The sequence below is a fragment of the Scaptodrosophila lebanonensis genome, unplaced genomic scaffold, assembly GCF_003285725.1.
Source record: "Scaptodrosophila lebanonensis strain 11010-0011.00,11010-0021.00 unplaced genomic scaffold, SlebRS2 tig00000096-arrow-pilon, whole genome shotgun sequence".
Lineage (NCBI taxonomy): Eukaryota > Metazoa > Arthropoda > Insecta > Diptera > Drosophilidae > Scaptodrosophila > Scaptodrosophila lebanonensis.
The window spans coordinates 679,419-702,500 of NW_022060567.1; the positions used below are offsets into that span (position 1 = coordinate 679,419).

Below are 23,082 nucleotides of genomic sequence, written 5' to 3' on the forward strand. Positions count from 1 at the left end.
TTATTATTATATATGTATGTATGTATGTACGCAAAAAAGAAATATACATGCAAAAAAATTAACAGATTTGCGATGACCGCCCGATTCGTCTAATCCGTCGGGTCTGGCGCGTTTTGGAGAAACTATTTACAAAGGCTGCAACGTGTGCGACTCCATGAACTCAACTCACATCACCACATCCCGGCATACGATTTTTGTCTTGGACGAAGCCCGCGAGGCAGACGCCGATGCTAGCGCCGGCTGATGGCCGAACGCTTCACTTGTCGCCGAGGACGTAGACGAGGAGTAATCAATATGACTGCCCGCCTGAGACTGCTCTTGACGGGCCAGGAAACTGTCGGCTATGGCGCGATCCAAGCCGGTATATTGAAAATTGGGGGTGCCGTCTAGCATATCGGCTTCGGATTTACGGCGCTGTCGACGATTGGCGTCCGACTTGCCGGCTCGACGACGTCGTCGCTGGCCATTTAACTCCGCTGACTTGGTGCTCTTGTGGGTCCGATACGTGCCGCTTAGACTGGCGGGATGGGCATAAAGCACAGAACCAGGCCTTACGTAGGGCAGAGTCATGCCTCTGTACTGGGGCGGCGCAGGTACGGGCAGCAGCATTCCACCTGGCGGGGGCGGCGGTGGCAGACGTGTCGGTGGTGGTGGTGGCAGTAGCTGCAATAATGAAAAATCAGCGAATCAGTGGTCGGCAACAATTATTGGTCATCTTCAACTTACCTCACTACCGGCAGCCGAGGCTGGAATGAGCATAATGGGACGTGAAGGGGGCGTTAACTTGCGAACAGAGGGTGGGGGCAGACTGCCCATGTGCGTGGCATACATCCACATAGCAGCGAGTTTTTCCGTGTTTTCCTGCAACAAAACAACATTTCATGGTTGAGCTGTGCTATTTGATCTTTAATAATTTAGGGGGTAGGGAAGGTGTTTGTTATGTGTTTATTGTTTGTATACTTTTTCACTGCCACTGAGCGACATGGCCTTGATATACTGCTCCACCTTTTGCTGATCGAGAGCAATGCCAGAGGCGTTCGATTTGATGATAACATCGCGCAATTCACTGTGCTGAGATCTGCAAGGAAACGGGATGTTGACGTTATTACATTTTCTTACAATATACGTATACAAATTACGTTACATAAATATTTAAAATAAATCGACATAAAATTACATAAATACAGGCTTGAAATTCTGCCGTTCCGAATTTGCAAAAGCCATTAAATTTTTGCATTTGCGGGAGTGAATCAAAATGATAATTTTAAGTGCTCACATAGTACATATGTATACATATATTTTATTGTACTTCATTCTGAAATAATTGTTCTTATAAAAAATTTTAGCTTTTTGTTTGCATGAAGAATGAAAGAAAATCAGATCGAATCCAATTCAAACTTTCTTATTTTTGAAAAGTCATCGTAAATGCGTTAGCTTCCAATTAGTGCGCTAAATATTTATGTTTAGTTTCAAAACTGGCCACTAGTTACGGTTTTCTCAATCTCTTCTAAAGCGCCACCTAGCCTTTACACGCCATTTTACCAAACATCGTGTACTGCATATCGATTGCTGGATTAGCGCCTATCGGTAGCAACATTTCTTTCCATCTTCTTCTTCCCCTTTGTTTTTCCTACCAACTGTTCAGCGGAGGAATAATAGTAGAAGCGAAAAGTGCAATCATACGCTAAGCAGCAATAGCTACTGCTTAAGCTATTGTATATTAATTAAAAACAAGTGTGTTTTCTGCAAAGCAACGCCGGTTAGCGTTGATAAGCGTCAAATTATCAGCTAATGTATCGATTTTTACAGAGCGCCGTAACTATCACCATCATCAGCGTACGAAGCAAAAACAAACGGCGAGACAACAACGACATGTAGTTGTGTTTTTTCTGTTCTTGCTGCATCAGCTGTATGACGAGAAGGCGACGACAACGTATTTATTTCTAGAAATGAACAAGCGCAAATAGAGCAAAGCCAGCCAATAGTTTAGAAATAGCTGCCGCGGAACAAATCAACACACTAACCAAGATCAACACACTGCTAATCGCCCATTCCAGCTGTTGTAGTGTATTGTATGGCGTAGCAGGCGAATCGCAACAACAAAGACGAAAGTTGCAAAAGTGCGTGCGCCACGTCAGTATAGGCGAACGATCGTAAGAGGGGAGAGGGGGAACGCTCGCACGTAAGCAAACAACGGGTGCATCGCCCACACAACAACACATTAACATTAAAAACAACTTCAAGCGTCGGTATGTTTAACAACTTTAAGAACCGATTCATATCGGCAATTGCGCCAGACTTGCCGCCTTTGCCAAGCAGCGAACGCGAGCATCAGCGAGGCAATCTTCGCCTGGGTAACCAGCAAATGCAAGACAAGTTCCCATACGCACGCCCGCCGTTCCTCCAGCTGCTAACCGTCGACGAGCTGCGCGCGTCGGCCGACCACAATGTGCGGCCCATCATCGTGCCGCGCGACATAAATTTACTGCCGTGGGGCACGGGCTATGCAGAATGCGTCAATTCTGGCAAGTCCGAGTGGAATGAGGACCAGGGCGCCTTCTGTCGGTAAGTGCTGTCGGCAAGCGGGTCTGCTTATCGCACTGACTAGTCCGTAATGCGATAAGCTGACTACGTACAATTTATGATTTAGCTCAGCTACAAGCAAATATTGGTCACTCCTACATATGTATATATTTGTTATATTATTATTATATATAGGGAGTATTGTTCACTCCCTCACACCATAAGTTTATCGTACTGAAAACCTTCTAATAATACCAAGAAGGCTTACATCAATAGCGTAGCTTCAAATATGTTTCATGCATCGAATACTTTTATATTTTTGCAGACAGGTGCTCTCGGATCCGGAACACAAGCATCCGGACCTGCCGTACACATATTTCGGCATCTTTGATGGCCATGCTGGATACGGTGCGGCCCTTGCCGCCTCACACCAGTTCCATCACATACTGCACGAGAAGCTGGTGGACTGCATTGAGCTTTTATTGCCTCGCGACTCGGACAATGAGAATGCGAAGGTGAATCCGAGCTTTCCGCATCCAATTTACTTTCAGCGGCGTGTCAGCAAGGATGAACTGATAATTGGCTCGTTGGAGGCAGCCTTTTTTCACATGGACTCGTTAATAGCGCAGGATCGGGATCGATATCGTGATGCAGGTGGCTGCACCGCCTGCGTCTCGCTCTTTATCGATGGAAAAATGTATGTGGCCAATGCGGGCGACAGTCGGGCCGTACTCTGCCAGCGACGCGTGCCGCCGCCCAAACCAGTACAGACGGGGCTAGAGGCTGTGATTGAAACCGATCCGTTGGAGGCGTGCACATACCCAACGCCGTTCTCGGCCGATCACACCCCAGAAACAGAGCGGGAACGTTTGCTGAATGTGGCGCGCCTTAAGCCGCATCTGATGGGCAAGCAATACGTGGCAATGGAGTATGCCAAACGGCCGCACATCAAAGACATGGGCCAACGAATCCTGTGCCGGCCGGGCACAATGAAGGGCTGGACATATAAGACGCTGACGCGCGAAGATCTCCGCATGCCGGTGGTCAATGGTGAAGGCAAGCGCAGCCGGCTGCTGGGCACGCTGGGCGTGACGCGCGGCTTCGGCGACCACGATCTACTGGCCATTAACACTGGCATACAGATTAAACCATTCCTTACGCCACATCCCGATGTAAAGCAGCGCAATCTTACACAAGTGGTTAGCATTCCAGGTGAGTGGAGCCATCAATTTGTCAATAACATTACTGAAAAGCTCAACATTTCTCGACTTGTCCGCAGATGAACACAACGAGGATGGCGACTATGGCGTACTGGTCATGGCTACTGACGGCCTGTGGGACGTGTCTGAAAATGAGGCGGTGGCGCGCACTGTGTTTCAAACTCTTTCCAAATACCCTAAAGAGAAACATCGGTACACAATGGTCGCACAGGAGTTAGTGGCACGTGCCCGTGGTAAAATCAATGACTCGGGCCACTGGCGACTAGCCGACAGCAAGGCGGCAGCCACCGTGGACGACATCTCGGTGATTGTGATACCAGTCTATCAGTATTACAAGGAGCACATAGAATGGACGCAGAACTATGCACGCATACTGAATGAGAGGCGGCGAAAAGCCGCCGAGGCCAACGAGGTGCAAGAGGCGGTCAATGTGCTCAACGGCATTGTCGCCGAGGAGGCGCATGTGGTGGAAGAAGAAGAGGCTCAGGCGACAACTTCACAAGCGGACGTAGAATCCCAAGTGGTGCTGACCAATGTACTTTCCGAAATTGAGGATGAAGATGAAGATACGCTCGTGGTGGAATTAAATCCACATGCGGACATCGAGAACGCCCTGCCGCCGGTGGAGGCTCGCCTCGAGACGGTCAGGGAGACCCTAAAGCATGTCGAGCTCGACGCTAGCAATGCATCAGGTAAGTGCGAAACTTTTTTAAACGTGAGTCATTCATTCAAACGAATTCCTCATTTTTTTCCCACCTCTCTCTCTCTCTCTTTCTCTCTCATGTGTATAGAAACGCCCACAAGCTCACCCATCAAATCAAAGCCACAGCAACAACAACAGCAGCAACAAAGAAGTCGCAAAAGCAAAGGCAACAAACATTAAGAAAACGAACAGTTAAGGAGTCGGAGTCGGTGTGCCCTCAATGCATACGCCACTATATACTATATATACATACATATACATATATATGTATATATATACATATACATATATATGTATATATATACATACATATGTTTAGAAACATGGCTATATTTTTTTAAACACATACCCACACACAAAAACAACTATAAAGTAACTATTTCCATACATACATACATATGCATATGTATTTATTTCTTGTTTATATTAGGGATATGTTAAAAATAATATCGATATTCACAACATTTCTCAAAAATTCTCATCGATTCATAGTCGATTGGGATTTTTGAATGTAGCCGAGAACAGCGAATTGATTTCAAAACTCAGCCAATAACGCTTTTGTTGATTTTTGTTTTTTAGATTTATATTTTGGGTATCAAACGATATCAGAAGTGTCCCTCCAGTTATTGTAAAACAAACATTCATTTCGTTCGCCCGAACGGGCTAAGAACTGCTAATTTGTATTGTTTTGTATCTGTCTGAATGTACATATGTATGTATTATATAATTCATGTTTTCCCATGAATGTTCCGATTCCCAACTAGCTTATAATTGAATTGGGGGCAACGGTCGAGCAAAACAAACAAACAAAATGCGAGCATAATAAACATAATTCAATAACTTAAATCAATAATACTTTTACGTATGTAATTCCATTGAATAAACACAAATAAATTAGTGCTTTAAGAAATGTGAAAACAAACACACAATCACAATTGTCTCAAATTCACTTCCCAAAACTACCTTAGAGATTTATAAAATAGTATTAAATAGTATTATATGAGAAGTGTGTTCAATTCTGGCAAAAATCGAAATCAAACTCTTTGCAGCATCGGATGTGTATGAATTGTTTGTAGCAGGACACTTGCAAAAAATAAAGTGTGTTCAGACTGACAAATAATTTTCACATTTGTTGAATTTCTCAAGAATGTCATGAATATAATGTTAACACGAAATCTATACTGAAATATCGTTTACCTTACTTTGTGTGCAAATCATTTGACCGTTCCTTAGTTGAATCATAACTAGATCGGCATGGTGTCATTATAAAAATAATCAATAAAACGAAGTGAGGGGAATTGCCAAAATTCACAGCATTTGTTGTGCTATTCAGCAGAAATTTCTTCTTTGGACTCTTACTTATCCATAAGTTTACCAAATTTAAACCTAGTCAGTATTTAATTACTGTTCGATGGTTTATAAGAAAAGAATCTAACTGCAAATGAATGTAGTATTAGAGTTTTTGGTGCTTGAGAAAATCAATTTTCCAAGTAAAACTGAATGTGTTAAAAGAATCACATTAATCCAAAAAAGTAACACGAATGGAAAACAAGTTACAATCCCAGAATTTCTAGGGTTTCATTTTAATTGTTTGAGTATACAATTTAAAATTAGTCTTTAAGTGATGCCTTTTAGGAAGTTAGTTATAAGATTCAGATCATTTTATTTGGAACATAACTATATCAGACGAAATTTAAGAGTGCGAGTATATAGATAAAGCGGGCTAGCTAGTTAGCTATTCATACTCCTATATTGGGTGCTATTTAATTAATAACAGTTGATTACGCAGCAATAAAATCACAGATCAGTGTGATTGTTATTTGAAAACATTTCATCTTTTTCACAAAGGCTATCAGAGCTTTCTGAAGATGCGTGCAGAGTTTGCAAGACTTTCGTCCTTCAATGTACATTGCTGAACGAGACGGCAGGGACGCAAATTTGAGAAAATATAAGCTCTATACTACTCTATACTTCAATTGGAATTTAAGGTAACCCATAGCTTTATCTGATCTAAGTTCGTGAAATTGGAGCAACAATCCATTGAGCAAGCGCAGGTGAACTAAGCGTTTTAATTCAGCTCGCCCATAAAGAAAAATTGAGTTTTAAGTGAATTTGAACAATTCTGGGCAGATATGGTATACTCGAAAATACATAAACGGTGATCAGAACTCTTGGAAACCGTGACCATCATATTCAGATGTTACCATCCTTCAGAGCTGTGGGACCCTTAACCGGAATTCATTGCATATAAGTACGAGTATTTTCGAAAAAAGTGTCTGATGTAGGCGTTAGCCCGAAACCATTTCCGTTACGCTGATTAGCAGGCTGTCCGAGTCAAGCACTGATAGGCGATGCTTCAGAATTTGCATAAACTAATTTATTTTGCCACCTTATCGGCAAGTTAGATAAGAGGCAGTAATATATAAGTACATAAAGCGGGCGACTCAGATAAGCAGGCCAGAAAATTCAATTAGCTTGTTCCGACATGCTGGCGAGGTGTGGAAATCAAAACAAATTTTCGTCACTTTATAACTTTGAATTTTTATTAGAGATTTTGCTTGCGATTTTCATCTCCTTTCTTCCAATTCGTTCAAATTTTGTTGTTGTTTTTATTTTTAATTTATGATGTAATTTCAATAATTTAGAATCAGTTTAAAACGGTATTCTTTCGGAATAAGTATTTTTAGAATTAAAATCGCATTTTCAATCAATTTCGCTTATTACATTTCATTCGTTTTTCGTGTTCTTTTTAGAGTTCTCTTTGTATTTAGATGAAAGCTGTAAAATGTACTAAGAAAATATACACACGTGGAGCAGGCCATCTAAAGTACATATACATATGTATGTATGTAATTGAAGGTTATGTGTATGTGTTGTCTGTATTTTAGGTCCGTTCGTGGGTGGAAAGTTGTGAGTGCCCAGCAAACCATTCGTCCTTTAACCAATTAACCTGTTGGTGTGGGCAAGACAACTGCAATGGATTGCGCATACGCAGCGTGGGCCCGAAAATCGTGTCAAGTGTTGCATAAAATTTAATCATATGTACATATGTATGTATGAATACGTTTTCTTTAATTTACTATACATAATTATAACTCTCATTATTGTTAGTTTTGCAGTAAGTTCAGTTGCACAGCGCACAATGGTATCATTCTTAAATTAAATATATTTATTATTTTATCCCTTTTCTAATAACTTATTACACTCTTGCCCTACTGGCCATTACAAATGAAGGCCGACGTTTGTCATAAGTACCAATGGCCCTATGGCACTAGACTACAAATTGAGACTTTGTTGAATTGGAAAATCAGAAAAGGCCAGCATTAGAAATCGTATATCAAAGGTTTGGCGGTGTAGGCAGAGTCCACAGAGCAAGGAAAAACCACAGTGTTTTATCAACAACAATTTCTATGCTATACATTGCTTTATTCCAGTTCCATTACGAAGGCAGGCTTTCAATTAACTCTCCAAATATAAATAGCAAACAAAACCGTTTTCCAATTTTACACAATCTTATTATTATTGCAATTACTATAGCAGAGATAATTATGGAAACGTGTCAAATACATTAAATGTAGTCTAAATATTATTTCAAAGTATATTTTCAAATTACGTTTCATGCCCCGAAAATAACAAAATCGCTCGCCCAGAGCAATGGGAAAAATTTTCTTTTTTTTATTTTGCTGGGTCGTCCAATACTAATTTAAGAATATCATGTAAGAAAGTTAGTGGCGGAAGTTAGATTTCCGATATCAAAGTTGTGGCGAAAGAGTCAATTCTGTTTTGATATTATTCTTTGAATAAAGCAGTCAGATGCAAAAAAATTAGCTAAAGACTTTCATTTTCTTAATTCATAATGTTTTTCAAGGCGAACAAAGTTGTTTTCTAAGTACATCGGATATCAAACCTTTTGAAAGAGCGACATAAAAATTACTTAAATTATAGGTATAAATTAAATGTACTTGTCTACTGTTTCAATTATAAATATTAACAGCTTTCATCTATAAAGCTGGCCTTACTTGTGTGGTATGAGGGGGAAGTACCTTTGAAAGTTAAAAGAGCTACAAAGAGACATGCACCAGGTTATTGGAAGGGGCAGAATGGGAAGCAATTCCTCTGACAACATGCAACACAAATGCGTCGATTCTATGCCACGCCGATGTCGGACACCTTTTGTAAATAAAGGAATACAATTTTTAATCGTAAAAATAGATTAAAACTATCAAGTGTCATTTTTATGGTTTATTTAACAATATGAAACTGAAAGTTTCATTTCTATTATTTATTTAACAATATGAAACTGTTCAGGAATGGATGAAGTTATTGGAATACTTTGCCTTCTTAATTGTGCACTGATTTTGATTTTTTTTTTTTTTTTTGATTTATTACCAAGAAGTATTTGCCGACTTCGTATTTATCTGAAACAACGTTATGTCCAGATTGCATTTCTTTGCCTCTAGAGAATGATATTTTAGATACATGAGCATATATACATAAGTATATGTATGCATAAAAATTTCATCAGTTAGCTATCAAAATTGCTGTGGTATTATGAATTTTGGTGTTACTCTATTTAAGGGCGTTATACAGCCCACTTTTCCAGTCAGCTGTTGCATCTCATTAAGTAATATTGCACATGGATGCGAAATGTAAGAAATGGGAGTCAAACTTTAATTGTTACGATCATATACATACATCTGCGAATTATAACTTGACCTCAAGAAGTGTATGTATATGTATTTGGTGCTAACAATCAGTCGCAGAACCAAGCAGTTTCCTGTCAAGGGGGCCTTAAAATGCAATTAATTGCTTCGATGAGTAGCTTTTCAAAGGAATAAACTATAAACCTAATTTATGACTTCTTTGGGAGATAAGACCATGGGCTATAATGGGTAGCATTGTCTAACAGGGTCAACTTAACTATTTTTCGGAAAAAATATCTTAATGTCCCTCGACCTCAAGAATTTTCAAAAGGATACAGCAAGCAGATATGAAACACACATTCTTTATGAATAGTCCATGTAGAGGACTTTCCAACGAGGATTTTCCCTGGCCATAAATAAATAACATAAATTTATTTATTCAATTTTTAATGAATAACAACTTAATAATCACAAAATTATAATTTTTTAGCTTTGCTACTTATGTGTCGGAAGGAGAATCAAACGGCATACCAAGACTATTCAAAAATTGAATTCAATATATAATTGAAATCAATCAATTGAAACCAAAAGTGTATTTCAATCCCATTCGATTGGCATATCGAAACCAAATTCTGAAAGTGTTTTTCAATCCCATTCGAAACTAGCTGTTCTATAAGTTTAAGCTGGTGCTTTCGCCACTACATGGACCACCATTGATATACGAGTATATATATGTAGAGTATATATATATTTATGTACAATTGAAGCAAAATAGTTTCAGTATGCGCCACACATCTCGATTGGTACACCAAGACAAAAACAATAAGCAAAACGATTCAGCATGATAACAATAAATACATACAAGAATAACAGTAATGCCTTAAAATTTGTTTAATTGATTTGCAATGTTTTCTTTTTGTTTTTGAAATGATGGCCAAAGCATTGCACTTTTCTGACCTTCAAAATTGCAAATGTTTTTTAGGGAAAGCAAACCGCTATCGTAACCATTATTTGAATCCAATTGCAGCTTTCGTGAACCGTAATTAAATAATAATTGAGACTACAGGCCAAATATTGAAATGTTCTTAAATTGCGATTCAAAATTTCACGTACAATTATAATAGATTTATGTTTAAATTTTTAGATTTACGGCTTTAAAAGACCCCAAAGGAACGCCTCAAGCATTATTGGATCAAGAATATCATGAAATTTTTGCAATTTAACCGGAAATCACTTTTAACAGCCATGATCAAAATACAAACAACTTTGTGGGAACTGATTCTAAAATCAAGAAAAGCAAACCTATATTTAAAAGATTTAAGCTTTTTCTTTAAGAAATATATTAATATCTAATATCCAATTATATAAAAAAATGTTACAATTATTTTTCAAGAAAGACAAAAATAAGACGTGTTTTTTAATTACTATGTTTTGAAATATTTGTAGTATCTTGACAAAAATAGCGGTGTCTAGTATTTTAAATGCTCCTAAATGCCTTTGAAATAACTCAAGAAATATTATTCTGGCGCTTACACGTACCATATCCGAGCTTCATTCATTCTCCCCCACATATTCTCAGCAAGTTTCGTTCTGAAAAGTTAATATTCAGAATACTTGTAGTGTGATAGACATTACTTCGGGGTAAATTTTTTGCCGTGTACATTGACTTGATACTTATATTTATATTCCTCTATTTATTGGCAGAGCACTTTACGTTCAAATATGCCATTATAATTGGCAGACTTGCCGCTGCTCTGCCATTGCCTGTTGTTGTTGTTGGTTTTGTTGCTGCTTTTCAAATGTGCGTTTCGTTATAATTGCTTGCAAGTTTTTGCACAACAAACAGTTCTTAATAGTAATATTTTATTAGCAGTTTAGAGGTGCGCATATACTTGTACTAGTATGTTTTGCTTTCATTCTCCCATTACTCATGCTCGTGCATTTCAAGACTTTGCCTTAACTTGGCCAACTTATTGGCTTTGGCTATTGGCATTGGCTCGAAGCTTTCACCATAAGTCGCTTTGGAAATTTGTATACAAAAAGAGAGTCGATTTCATTGCCAATTTCTTAGCAATCATTTTGCATAAACTCAGCAACAATTTATTGGATGTCTTAAAGCATTTTGTGTATTTTTTAAATAGACGGACAGGCTTTAGCGAGAAACTGCCTCCTCTTCAAAGTTTTGGAGCAATATGTTTGAAAACCTCTTCTTTCTTATGGCAATACGAATCAAAGCCTTTCAAAATTGGACTGAATGTACTTTTTGAGTCTATCTACTTAAGTTGTAAGGAGAAATACTCTCTAAATAGAAAACTTTTTTGAAGTATTATTTAACGAGAAAGCTCGACCATTTTTTGATTTTGATCGAAGTGTAGTTGTCCAAGTTTTGGCTTCTAATGGTGTTCTGTCTATTTTCAGAGTTTTTGAGCTATATCCCCTTTAATTGTTTCGATTCGAACTCTTCTTCCCCTCTGTTTTTCTCAGCAGGACAGCATGTAATTGTATGTATTTTAACATTTGTAACATGCGCGCTTCATATTTGCATTTTGTTTTATTGTTAAATATTGCAAAATATTGCCGAGAGCCAGCAGGCTAATAATCGGGGGAAAGGCGCTTATCTATATGTTTGTTTGCCATTTTAATATTTGTAATTTGTTTAATTGCACGGACAATGCTCGATCGTAATCATCTACCCCGAAGGCATCGTCTTCCACCAGCTTCAGTTCAATTTGCAAGATTCAAATTTAATTGCCCAAATAGGAACTTCGTATATTAATACACATTCTCATAAACATTAATTCATACAGTCGACGGCATAGGTATTTTGATTCGGCTTTTCTAAACACCTGAATAATTTAGTTAGTTAGTCCATATTTTGAAAATCTAAAAAAAACTTGATATGCCTAGACGTACGATATATGCGCAGATGAAGTTTGATGGCTCTAGCTCTTATGGGTTTCGAAATAGAGACGTTCAGACATGCGGACTGATATAACTGATAGACTGACTGACTTGCTTGGCCGTAGGTCGATATGGTTCAAAATGGTTGGGTTGTATGGACTTAAAAGTTTCTAAAGAATGCATAAAAAGCATGCCCAAATACTAGTACTTTACGAATTCCACAATACTTATACCATCTACTATATACGAATATACATACACTTTCGTGCACTTTTTTATTTTGCATATGTCTCAGCTTATTTAAATTGTTTATTAAAAATGTTGCACGAGCTTTGCTTTTTCTTTTTTGTTTGTTTGTTTCTTGATTTCTTGTTTTTAGCAATTTCAGCGATGAACTTTTAGTTGTTTTAATAATAGAAAAAAATTGCATGTTTTCCATGTATAAATATTATCGGATTTCTTTTTTAATTAATTAAACAACAATAACACGTGATGTCGAAAAATTCAGCTACAATAATTGATTTAAAATATTTACGCAAGTAATTCTTTTGTTTCATTTCATTTTCTTTTCTTTCTTGTTGGTTAAGTTTCTTTTTTTAGTTTCGCTTGTTTTCGTTTTTATTATTGTTTTACTTTTTTTTGTTGCTTTGTTTACAATAAACGCATGTATTGTTATGACAATTTGTTTTGTTTTTAGCACGATTTTTGGCCAACAATTAAAGAGTTTCGCTTTTGTTTTTACATGTATTTCATAATTTAGTTGCTAGTTTCGAGACAAAGTTGTAAAAAAAAGATCTCAACGACTCGCCCGCTTCCGTCCCGGCACATCTACGCGTACATAGTACATACATGTATCTGTTAATGTGTTTGGATGTGGGCGTGTTTGCTCGTCTGTGTGCGAGTTAAAAAATTTAGTTAGTTTACACATATACAATACATGCATGCAAATATGTAAATAGCATATACATATATAAATAGTTATATATAAATAGAAGCCGCTGCCGCAGCCTGGCCTTAGCTGTTCAGTTATGTATTATAATTATTATTAATATTATTATAATCATATTATATAAATATATATGTATATATATAATATATAAAATAAATAATTAACACTTTTCTTTTCTTTTATGTGAATACTTTAAGATTTGCTTGCGCTACACAAATGCCGTGTAGACTGGAAGATATAGTATGTATGTATGTATGTATCTTTATATGCACATTGCGCGCGCGTGTGTGTGTGTGTGTGTGTTGCATGTACGGCCATTTTAAAGTAAAGAAGACGCAACTGGCTGCACTTAAGCACGTCGAGGACATTGAATGCGAGCACTAAACCAAACGCAGCTTAGCACTGCGACAATGCTGACGCCTTAGTTTGCAGCGATAGCAATAGTCGTAGCTTTTCCTATTGTTCCTATTGTTGTTGTTGTTCTGGTACTAATTGTTGTTATTGTTGTTGTTGTTGTTGTTATTATTATTGTTGTTGTTGCGGGCATACCAACGTCTGCCCGACATCCAATCCTTGAGGCGCTTGGGAAATGCACAGCAATGCATCAGAATGCTATAGAGCCTATAAACTAATTGGATTAGCTGCCGCCTGACTTGTCGCCTGACTTGACGCCGAACGCACACAAATGCCGACGATTAGGAATGCAGTTGGGCGCGATCCTTGGCCCGACGCTTTGCCAGCATCGAGAGCTCAACGGGTCCCACATTGGCCGCCTGTGGTATGGCAATGGCACGAAATGTGGCATCAACAGCGCCCCTCAAGGCCGTCGAATTATGATTGTGCTGCTGCTGCTGCGCACCCAGAGAAAGTTGGGGAGGCGCTGTCGTATACTCTGTGAGCTGCACCTGCCCAGCGAACTGATCCCGCACCCAACTGTGCTCCAGTATTTGCGCCGCCGTCGGCCGATTCTCGGGCACAATATGCAACATTTGGCGCAGCAGCTCCTTAACCGGCACACTGATCAGAGCCCAGCGACTGATACTGAAGTCTATATGTCCCGATCCGATGCGCTTCAGTATTATGTCGGCGGAGTCGTTCGGCGTGGAGGCAAAAGGTGTGCGGCCCGACAGCATTATGTATAGCAGCACGCCCAGCGACCAGATGTCGCAAGCCAGGTCGTAGCCTTGACGCTTCAGCACTTCCGGCGCCACAAAGTTGGCCGTGTAGCAGGGTGTCATTAGCAGGCCATTATCGGCACGCAGCTGTTTTGCAAAACCTGCAGGCATGGGGAGAGGTTATGGAGCGTTTAGTTTCAGGTTAGGCGGATAGTCAATACAAATGGCAATGAACGGTTCTGCGTTTATGGGGGAGTCCAAATTCCCACGTCACTATGGGGAATGCAATATTGATAATCAAAATGTTGCAAATGACCCTACACTCTGAACAATTAGACTAGAACTTTTGCTTGATTGTGGAAAAAAAAAGGAAAGCCCCTTACCTCCCCACCAGTGTGCTTCAATTAAAAAACTCTTTTTCGACGGCAGTCCACGAATTGCAATACCATTTAAGATTATGGTCAGGCGTCAAAAAGAACTTAAACCGAATAGGCTATGGCTATGACAGGTACATACATACATATATGATATAGTGCATCGATTTAAATAACACTTTAGTTCATGCTCAATTAAGGGTCTCGACAAGTCCACAAACAAGGTCTGTTGTTTTCTGGTGTTGCTATGGCTGATAAGTTTCCAGTGTTCGGATTAATTTATCTGGGGTCCCCTTATTGTTCCGATTTTTGTTCTATACCGTTCCACCTTTGGACGGTTTTTTCGGGACTTTCAAAGTTAAGTGAAAAGCACCTCCCCTTATTTATACATATTTTAGGTGCTTGGGAAATTTGTTATCATTATTATGTCTGTTTGTATTTCTCAAATCAGTGTTGTTACATATTTATATGAGGCTTAGAGACCGTAACGCATGTATCTGTTTTGACTTCTTATCTACCTTGGTACTATCTAGAGCACAATATTACTTGTGTCATAGGTTCGGCCGCCATTCTTTCAATGTCGTTGTTAATGGCAAAATAAATAAAATTTCCATTGCATGGAATTTTTATATTCTTGCGTGAAACCCGTAATATTTAATTATTAGCATTGGCTCCATATAAACGCATAAACAGAGTTGCCAGCCCCCGATACAGTATACAGTCCCTCTACTCACCTAGATCGCACAGTTTTAGGGTCTCTGGGGTTTGCCGCATGCTCGCGTATATCATGTTCGAGGGCTTGAGGTCGCGATGGACGACGCCGTGCTCGTGCAGATAGGCCACGGCCGAGGCGATGGTGCGTAGGACCGCGCTGGCCTCGCTCTCGCACATCTGGCCAACGGCCAAAATGCGATCCAGGAGCTCGCCCCCCTTCAGCAGCTCCATGACCAGATACGCCGAGCTGGTGTCCTCGTAGACAGAGTAAAGGGTGACAATGTTCGGGTGGTTGCCATACCGCAACATTATCTCGACCTCCTCCCAACAATCGGCAGATGTGGAAGCGGCAGCTACTGCTGCCTTCTCAATAATTTTCACCGCGTAGTGCTTCTTGGAGGAGCGGTTCTCGCAGAGGCGGCAAACAGAGAAGGTGCCGCGACCGAGTTCCTGTAATACATTATATTCGGCGTGAAAATTTCCTGGCAGTACTCCAGGTAGACTCCGTGGCATGTGAGCGCCAGAGCCCGCCCCCACACCCGTTGTCATTGTGGTCGTAATGGCGGACCCGGAGCCCGAGGAAGTGTTCGAGGTGTTGGTGTTGTGCAGGGGACTGACATTGTTCGAGCAACTGTTCGGCGTGCCCTGCGACTCAAGCAGCACGGGCGCCACAAAACTGAAGCCTCGAAAGATCTCGTGCGCCGATGCCGATATAGGACCACCGGGTGAGTCGCGCGGCGACTTCGAGGTGTACTCCACATCAAAATAGAAGGCATCGTCTCGCGAGACTGCCGGTATAAACGGTGGACGCACTTGCTTGCGCTCCAGCCGCACCCAGTCGATGGTTGCAAAGAAGCAGTGCGCCTTTATGTCTAGTATGCCCTGCGCGCCCGCACCCAATCGATTTTGGGGGTTGCGCTTAAAGAGTGCTCGTAGCAGCGACTGCGCCTCCGGCGAAAGATTCTCGGGCATTCCCAGCTTGGAGCGAAGTATTTGATTCATTGTCTCCTGCCGCGTCTGGCCGTGGAAGGGTAGATTTCCCGTAAGCATCTCGTACATAAGGACGCCAAAGGACCACCAATCGGCGGCAAAGTCGTGACCCTTGCGGTTCACAATCTCTGGTGCCATGTACTCCACCGTACCGCAGAAGCTGTACGTTTTGGAGCCGTCCAGCGGCTGTTTGGAGAGGCCAAAATCGGTCAGCGCTATGTGTCCGTTTTCGTCCAGCAATATGTTCTCCGGTTTCAGATCGCGATAAATGATGCCTAGGGTGTGTAGATGGTTGAGGGCCAACGCCAGTTCGGCCAAATAAAATTTGACGTCCTCCTCGGTGAACATGACCTCTTTGGACAGGCGCGTGAAGAGATCGCCTCCGCGCAGAAAGTCCAGTATCAGATAGAGTTTACCGGGCGTTTGGAACGCATAGTGCAGCTTCACAATGAAGGCATGGCCCACATCAGCCAGGATTTTGCGTTCGTTGGTGCTGCGCACGCGATCCTTGACCTTGAGGGTGGCCTTCTTTAGCACCTTCATGGCATACAGTGTGCCCGCATCCTTGCCAATTATTTTTCGCACCAGAAACACCTTACCAAAACTACCTTCGCCGAGGACACGTAACAGTTCAAACTGGGAGGGATCGGCCTTGTCGTGACCTTCCTTGATGACCTCGCGCAGCTCAAATTCGTTCTCGCAATCGAAGGCCATGGCGCTCATCGCATCTGCGGGCGCACAATACGACTCGGAATCGCTCAGCTCCATCTGCTCCGGCATGTCTGTGGTGATGGTTAGCGTGGCTACCGTCACGGTGGCGCTGGTGTTGGCGGTTGGAACTGTTTCGACCGTTGGCGATATGTGATGTTGTTCCAGTGCTGCCTGTAGAGCCGATTGTTGTTGTTGTTGCACCTGTTGCTGGTGCTGGCGACGCTGCGATGATGTCACCATTGTCACACCAGCACTCTCCTCATCGGTAGGTGTGTGCTCCATGGGCGTCACCGCCAGACTACTGCATCCGGAGGAGGTAATCTGCATGCGCTGGCGCAGCTGCAAGCCCACTCCCATCCCTGAGGCACCATTGTCCAGCTGTACTTGGGCGTTGATGGTTGCATTGTTGTTGTTGCTGGCGCTTGCGCTGCTGCCGCCACTGCTACTGCTGGCATTGGTGTTGCTGCCGCCACCGACGACCAGTTGTTGCTGTTGTTGCTGCTGCTGCTGCTGCTGTCTCAGATCCTTGTTGGAGTCAGCCAGTGGCATGACTGACACTGCCCCTGCCCCGTTGGCGTTGGCTCTAAATTGCACGTACACTTTTGTAGGCGTTTTGTGGCCTTTCGCTCTGCCTCTGCAGCGTGTTATTGGCGTATAGCGTGTGGTGTTTTCCACGAAACTTTTTTATTTTCTATTTTTTTTATTACTTCCGCTACGGGCAGGCACGGACACGGGCACGGCAATGGCAATGGCAACGGCCCCACTGCGAGTGGAGTGGAGGTGGCCGCGACCAGCCGACTTGGTTTTGTGTTTGGTGACGCTGACGGCGACTGCGACGGCGGGGGCGCAGCAAACTGGCAAGCGTAGGCGCGAGCTAGCTCGGCTGCTGCTTTTCACTTCGCTGCTGCTGCTTCTGCTGCTGTTGGCGTTTGCTTATGTTTGTTTGGTTCGCTTGTTTGCTTCGCTTGGCACAGTTTGTTTCACAAATTTTTGGTTGGTTTTTTGGTTTTAATGCAATTATTGCCACTCTTCCTTTGCTTATCACTATTATTTACACTTTACACAATTAATATTTAATCTACTCTTTGCTATACAACTACAGTTAAAAACGTTGTTGTTGCAATGCGTCGCGCTCTCTCTCTCACGCACACATGCATAGGCACTCACACCAGGCGGAGCTCGCTCGTGGCCAGTGCTCGATAGTGCGCTGCCTGAATCAAAACTTAACACTGCTCAACACTGGAAGTACGAGTATATGCTACGGACACAGCAGGGGGCGCTGTGAACACCATCTAGCGGTAATTCAACCTCAACTACAATTTGAATGGGAAAACCCGAAGATTGTCTTATTGTTATTATTATTATTATTACAAGTATTTTAAAGCAAAATTAGAGAACGAAATTTTAGTACTCACTTGGTGCAAATCTGCAGAGCACAGCGGTAGACGGACACAATGCTGACAACGAAATGTAAAAACAGGGCGAATATTAAACCACATGCGGCCGAAACTTCGCTATTGGTGTTCATGAGGTCGAACTGAAAATTTAAGAGAACGAGTCAGCAACAAATCCAATTAGGCATAACAAACAAATTTGAATTTGCACCAACGGGGGCGCACTCACCTGTGCCTTCTCCTCGGCCATGCGATTGAGGTCACGCGACAGGCCCACACCCGAAATGGCCAACGCCAGCGTGCTGGTAGCTATACAAACCAGGCTGAGAGCTAAAAAGGCCGTCTGTGTTTTGCGCATGCTGACCACGCCCAGTGAGCCGGTAACGGCTGCCGTCAGACCCGTCCAAATGCCACAGCCGGCCATCGACAAGGCCGCGTCGCGCACGATCAGCAGCGAGCCGAGCGCCACCAGCGAGACGGCCAAGACCAGTTGAAGTGTGCCGAGCACAATTTGCAGGGGGAACGCAGAACAGCACTCGTTGCTAGCCCGATACTTGCGGCGCCCCTTCATCGACAACGAGGAGCCGGCGCCATCATCGCCACTGCTCCCCTCCTTGTATTTGATGAACTCGGGCGGAAAGCGCTGCTTCTTGCTGATGCGCGAGTCGATTGTGTTGGCCGCATTCTTTGCCGCTCCAGCCGCCGGTAACTGACCGCGCGTGGCCATGGCCTCCTCCAGTTGCTGTTTGAACTCCTGATGTGTGATTAGCTTGGGCTTCTTCATGTCGTCCACCACATTGTCCACCAGACTCTGCTTGGCTGCATCTTCGCCAAGCGCATTGGCCAGCAATGTGGCTGCTGTCAGCTTCAGTGGCTGCGGCTTCTGATCGTACACGGGACTCGAATAGATGTGACTCTGTGCATCCTGGCGGCCGCTCTCCTCCGACTCACCCGCCGGCTCACTCTGATCCCGCTGCTGTAGCATCGCTATCTGTGAATTGGTCAGACTATCATTGCCCGTCTCCTGGGCATTTGTTGTGTTCGTGCTGCGCTCTATGTTGTTGGTGGCCACCTGAAGCAGCTCCTCCCGATTCAGACTGCGATCCACAATGGTGTCCATGCTCCCTGTGGTCGAGTCGTGCGAGTCTATGGTGCGGGCTGGTGATGCCGAGTGCCGACCGTTGAAGTCGCTTGTACTGTTGTTGTTGTTATTAGTATTGTTGTTGTTGTTGCTTGCTTCCGTCATGGCTGTCTCAGTGGTGCATTGGACTGCTGTGAAGGGAGGACAAGAAAAGAGAGGACATGCATTAAAAACGGCCTTTAAAGCTACTCCTGGAATTTGTTCGGCAGGCTCTGAAAATCAAATGCAACAAGCTTAAAACAAATGATCTACGTTTGTTCCACACTTAATTTCTTTTTGGGCATGGGCAGCAACCTATCTAAAATTTATCTAAACTTTTTAAACAATATATTTAACTAAGAAACAGAATAAGATTTGAATAATCATTTAGAAAACCAGAAGAAAACCCCTTAAGAGAGAGAGAGTAAGCAGACACGTTTTTTTAAAAACGCGTACTTACTGGAATTTTCCAAAAGTATATAAAATTTATAAACTAATAGTTTAAAATAAATTTCCTTATACCGAGTTCCAACCCAAGAACATAGGACTTTCTCAGTGTTCATATTTCAAAACACTAAAACTTTTATTGTTTGAAGAAACTGTTTCCATGCTCTTTAGAGCTATTTGTTTTTGAACGTTTTTGTGAATTTATAAAAAAGGTGTGGCATAATATAGTAATGTCAGCATTTTAAGATAAGAACGCTCTAGAGTCTAGGCCCATTGCAAATACGTTACTTAGTCAATAGACAGAGACACAATTTCCTGCTTGCCAGTAAGGCCCGTTTTATCTGAAATCTGTTGCCTGCTACACCCTATCGACAATATTGGTACCATTTCAGAGCTATTGTGGCATTAACAATATGTGTTTGTTTTAGTGAGTTTATAAAAGAGGCGTGGCATAATATTGTCAGCTTTTTAAGATAAGAAGGCTCTAGACCCATTGCAAAATCGTTACTAAATAGATGGGCAGAGACACAATTTCCTGCTTGCTAGTAAGGCCCGTTTTATCTATCGTCTGTTTCAATATTCTATTCCATTTCAGAGATATTGCTTATAAAAGAGGCCTGGCATAATATTGTCAGCATTTAAAGAGAAGAAGGCTCTAGACCCATTGCAAAATCGTTACTAAATAGATGGACAGAGACACAATTTCCTGCTTGCTAGTAAGGCCCGTTTTATCTGAAATCTGTTGCCTGCTACACCCTATCGACAATATTGATACCATTTCAGAGCTATTGTGGCATTAACAATATGTGTTTGTTTTAGTGAGTTTATAAAAGAGGAGCTTTTTAAGATAAGAAGGCTCTAGACCCATTGCAAAATCGTTACTAAATAGATGGACAGAGACACAATTTCCTGCTTGCTAGTATGGCCCGTTTTATCTATAGACTATTTCATTATTCTATTCCATTTCATTAACAATATGTGTTCGTTTTAGTGAGTTTATAAAAGAGGCCTGGCATAATACTGTCAGCATTTAAAGAGAAGAAGGCTCTAGACCCATTGCAAAATCGTTAAAAAAAAATGGATGGACAGAGACACAATTTCCTGCTTGCTAGTAAGGCCCGTTTTATCTGAAATCTGTTGCCTGCTACACCCTATCGACAATATTGGTACCATTTCAGAGCCACAATGGCATTAACAATGTGTTTGTATTGCAGGCCGTAGCTAAGTCCACAGATCGGCCGTTCATGAGCGGCGGAGCGATAATTAAATGCGAGCGGGTGCGAAGCGAACCAGTTAGTTGGGCTTTGTCGCTGCTTTATTGGCTTAATTTTTGACTGATCCATACAAATTAACAACAATCACCCACAGTGATCGCAATGTTTGCCACGGGCGCGGTTTGTTGCCGGTGCCGTTGTCGTTGCTGCTGGCATTGTATTTGCCTTTGGCTGCCCCCCCACAACAAGTTCGTTGCCCAAGTCTTTTGTCTTAAGCTTCTCACTACTGGCCTTTCGAAAATCTCGCTGCCCTGGCAAATTGTCAACACACTTTGGCCTGCGGCGATGACAGGGACTTTTTTATCGCCAATCTCAGCCGCAGAGCAATTGTCTCATAATTGCCCAATTTACAGTCATCTCATTCACAAAATCACAATTAATAAGCGATCGTTGGCGAAACTAAGTTCTTGTCTCAGCCAAAAACAATTGTCAACTCGCTCGCATTGTGACAACTTTAAGCAACTGTTGATTTTCTTGTTGTTGTTGCAGGTTTCCTTTTCAAAGATGTTTGCTTGTGTGTGTGCCTTGACATTAGCCAACTTCAGCTTTACGTACACTTAGCGAAAAGAACTTAAATCCAGTGTTTTGCTTTTTATTCCATATTCCACACAAAAGGCACATTTCAGCTGCGTGCTTTCTGGGTGCGGCAGTTTCTTCATTGCTCAGCTCTTTAATATCGATTTGATGTCGGAGCTTTCCAATTTCAGTTTAAAATCAAGGACTTGAACACTTGGTAACGAGGCCAAACCTAATAATTTATAAATGTTTTTTTCTGAGAGCTAGAAAACAGAATCAACATTGTGTAGAACTTTTGTCAAAGTTGGGAATTAAAAAATCGTCAAGTGTACGATACTTGTATGTAACAGATAATACTTATATATTGATCTGTCTGCCTGTACTTCTGTCCGTACGCGTGAGCACCGAAAACTTTTGAGCCTTGGTCTTGGTCTGCAGATTTGTCTTTGCATATGCAGAGCAAGCTCATTACTAACTTTTCATACGATCAATCGATCCATATATATTGCAAGAAAATCTTGTATGCTAGTATTATTATTGTACTTTGTTCATAATAAAGTAGTTAATAGAATAGAATTGAAAGTATTTCGAACAACTATGAAAAACTATGACTCAAGAAAAACTGACAAGCAGAGTGCAAGAGTTGCAAGTTCTTTCCCATGCTAATTAGTTTACATTTTACAATTTTTATTTATTACATTAATCTAATCGAATATTTATAACATATTTCAATGTCTCCCATGGTAGATATATATAGTATGTATATGTGATTTCAAGATTCGATTTGTCTTTTTGGAAAGTGTACCTTTTAGCGCAAATATGTTCAAGTACCATATTATTGTTTTTTTTATACCCTGTACCCGTAGGGTAAAAAGGGTATATTAGGTTTGTGCAAAGTATGTAACATACAGAAGGAAGCATCTCCGACCCCATAAAGTATATATATTCTTGATCAGCATGACGAGAGAAATCGATCTAGACATGTCCGTCCGTCTGTCCGTCCGTCTGTCCGTCTGTCCGTCTGTCCGTCTGTCCGTCCGTCTGGATGAACGCAAGGATCTCGGAAACTATTAAAGCTAGAATAACCAAAGTTGGCATCCAGATTCTCCTAGGTCCGAGTAAGGACGAGTTTATTTTTTTTTTTTTAATTTCCCCCCCCTTCCCCCGCTACAGAATTTCGTCAATAGCGTCCACATTTCAAATGCTACCTAAACCAAACTTTGCACACATAATTTCTATACAATTATCTACTGTTGTTTAAAATTTTATCAAATTCGGTCAATTCTAAGAAAAGTTATTAGCAAAACAAATTCTCACCAGTACAACCCCCCCAAACTGCAGCAACAAGTTCGCTCTTCTTCTTCCTGTTTTTGCTGCTGCTATGGGCGCATATAACTCAGTGACGGAAGTTTACCTGGGTACAGGGTATTACACTGTCGGGCTTGCTCGACTGTAGCGTTCTCTCTTGTTTTATGTTAAACCGGTTGT

The 23,082-nt window shown here is 41.6% G+C and overlaps 3 protein-coding genes across 3 annotated transcripts; 1 reads left to right on the plus strand and 2 right to left on the minus strand.

Moving 5' to 3' along the window:
* Nucleotides 1–165: 165 nt before the first annotated feature.
* Nucleotides 166–21,234, minus strand: LOC115627665. The gene is made up of 6 exons (XM_030523407.1): nt 21,171–21,234; nt 18,467–19,509; nt 18,259–18,380; nt 961–1,078; nt 727–861; nt 166–663 (listed from the first exon to the last, which is right to left on the minus strand). The coding sequence occupies exons 1-6, from the start codon at nt 21,232–21,234 to the stop codon at nt 166–168; spliced, it is 1,980 nt and encodes a 659-aa protein (XP_030379267.1).
* Nucleotides 1,606–4,793, plus strand: LOC115627713 (protein phosphatase 1H). Its single transcript, XM_030523460.1, has 6 exons — nt 1,606–1,734; nt 1,810–2,182; nt 2,245–2,565; nt 2,849–3,735; nt 3,803–4,435; nt 4,535–4,793. Exons 3-6 carry the CDS (start codon nt 2,252–2,254, stop codon nt 4,624–4,626), a joined length of 1,926 nt encoding a protein of 641 aa, XP_030379320.1. The 5' UTR covers nt 1,606–1,734; nt 1,810–2,182; nt 2,245–2,251; the 3' UTR covers nt 4,627–4,793.
* LOC115627711 (ribosomal protein S6 kinase 2 beta) lies at nt 12,422–17,624 on the minus strand. The gene is made up of 2 exons (XM_030523459.1): nt 15,163–17,624; nt 12,422–14,215 (listed from the first exon to the last, which is right to left on the minus strand). Exons 1-2 carry the CDS (start codon nt 17,390–17,392, stop codon nt 13,635–13,637), a joined length of 2,811 nt encoding a protein of 936 aa, XP_030379319.1. The 5' UTR covers nt 17,393–17,624; the 3' UTR covers nt 12,422–13,634.
* Nucleotides 21,235–23,082: the final 1,848 nt, after the last annotated feature.

Bases quoted from the DNA above. Each gene is read 5' to 3' on its own strand.
- LOC115627665 (XM_030523407.1), bottom strand. From the start codon at position 21,234: ATGCCAGCAGCAACGACAACGGCACCGGCAACAAACCGCGCCCGTGGC. The intron at 19,510-21,170 runs GTGGGTGATTGT...CTCCCTTCACAG, and splicing joins TGGCAAACATTGCGATCACT to CAGTCCAATGCACCACTGAG. The intron at 1,079-18,258 runs GTGAGTACTAAA...GTTTCCTTGCAG, and splicing joins GCTCTGCAGATTTGCACCAA to ATCTCAGCACAGTGAATTGC.
- LOC115627713 (XM_030523460.1), top strand. From the start codon at position 2,252: ATGTTTAACAACTTTAAGAACCGATTCATATCGGCAATTGCGCCAGAC. The intron at 2,566-2,848 runs GTAAGTGCTGTC...ATATTTTTGCAG, and splicing joins GACCAGGGCGCCTTCTGTCG to ACAGGTGCTCTCGGATCCGG. The intron at 3,736-3,802 runs GTGAGTGGAGCC...ACTTGTCCGCAG, and splicing joins ACAAGTGGTTAGCATTCCAG to ATGAACACAACGAGGATGGC.
- LOC115627711 (XM_030523459.1), bottom strand. From the start codon at position 17,392: ATGCCACTGGCTGACTCCAACAAGGATCTGAGACAGCAGCAGCAGCAG. The intron at 14,216-15,162 runs GTGAGTAGAGGG...CCATGCCTGCAG, and splicing joins CCTAAAACTGTGCGATCTAG to GTTTTGCAAAACAGCTGCGT.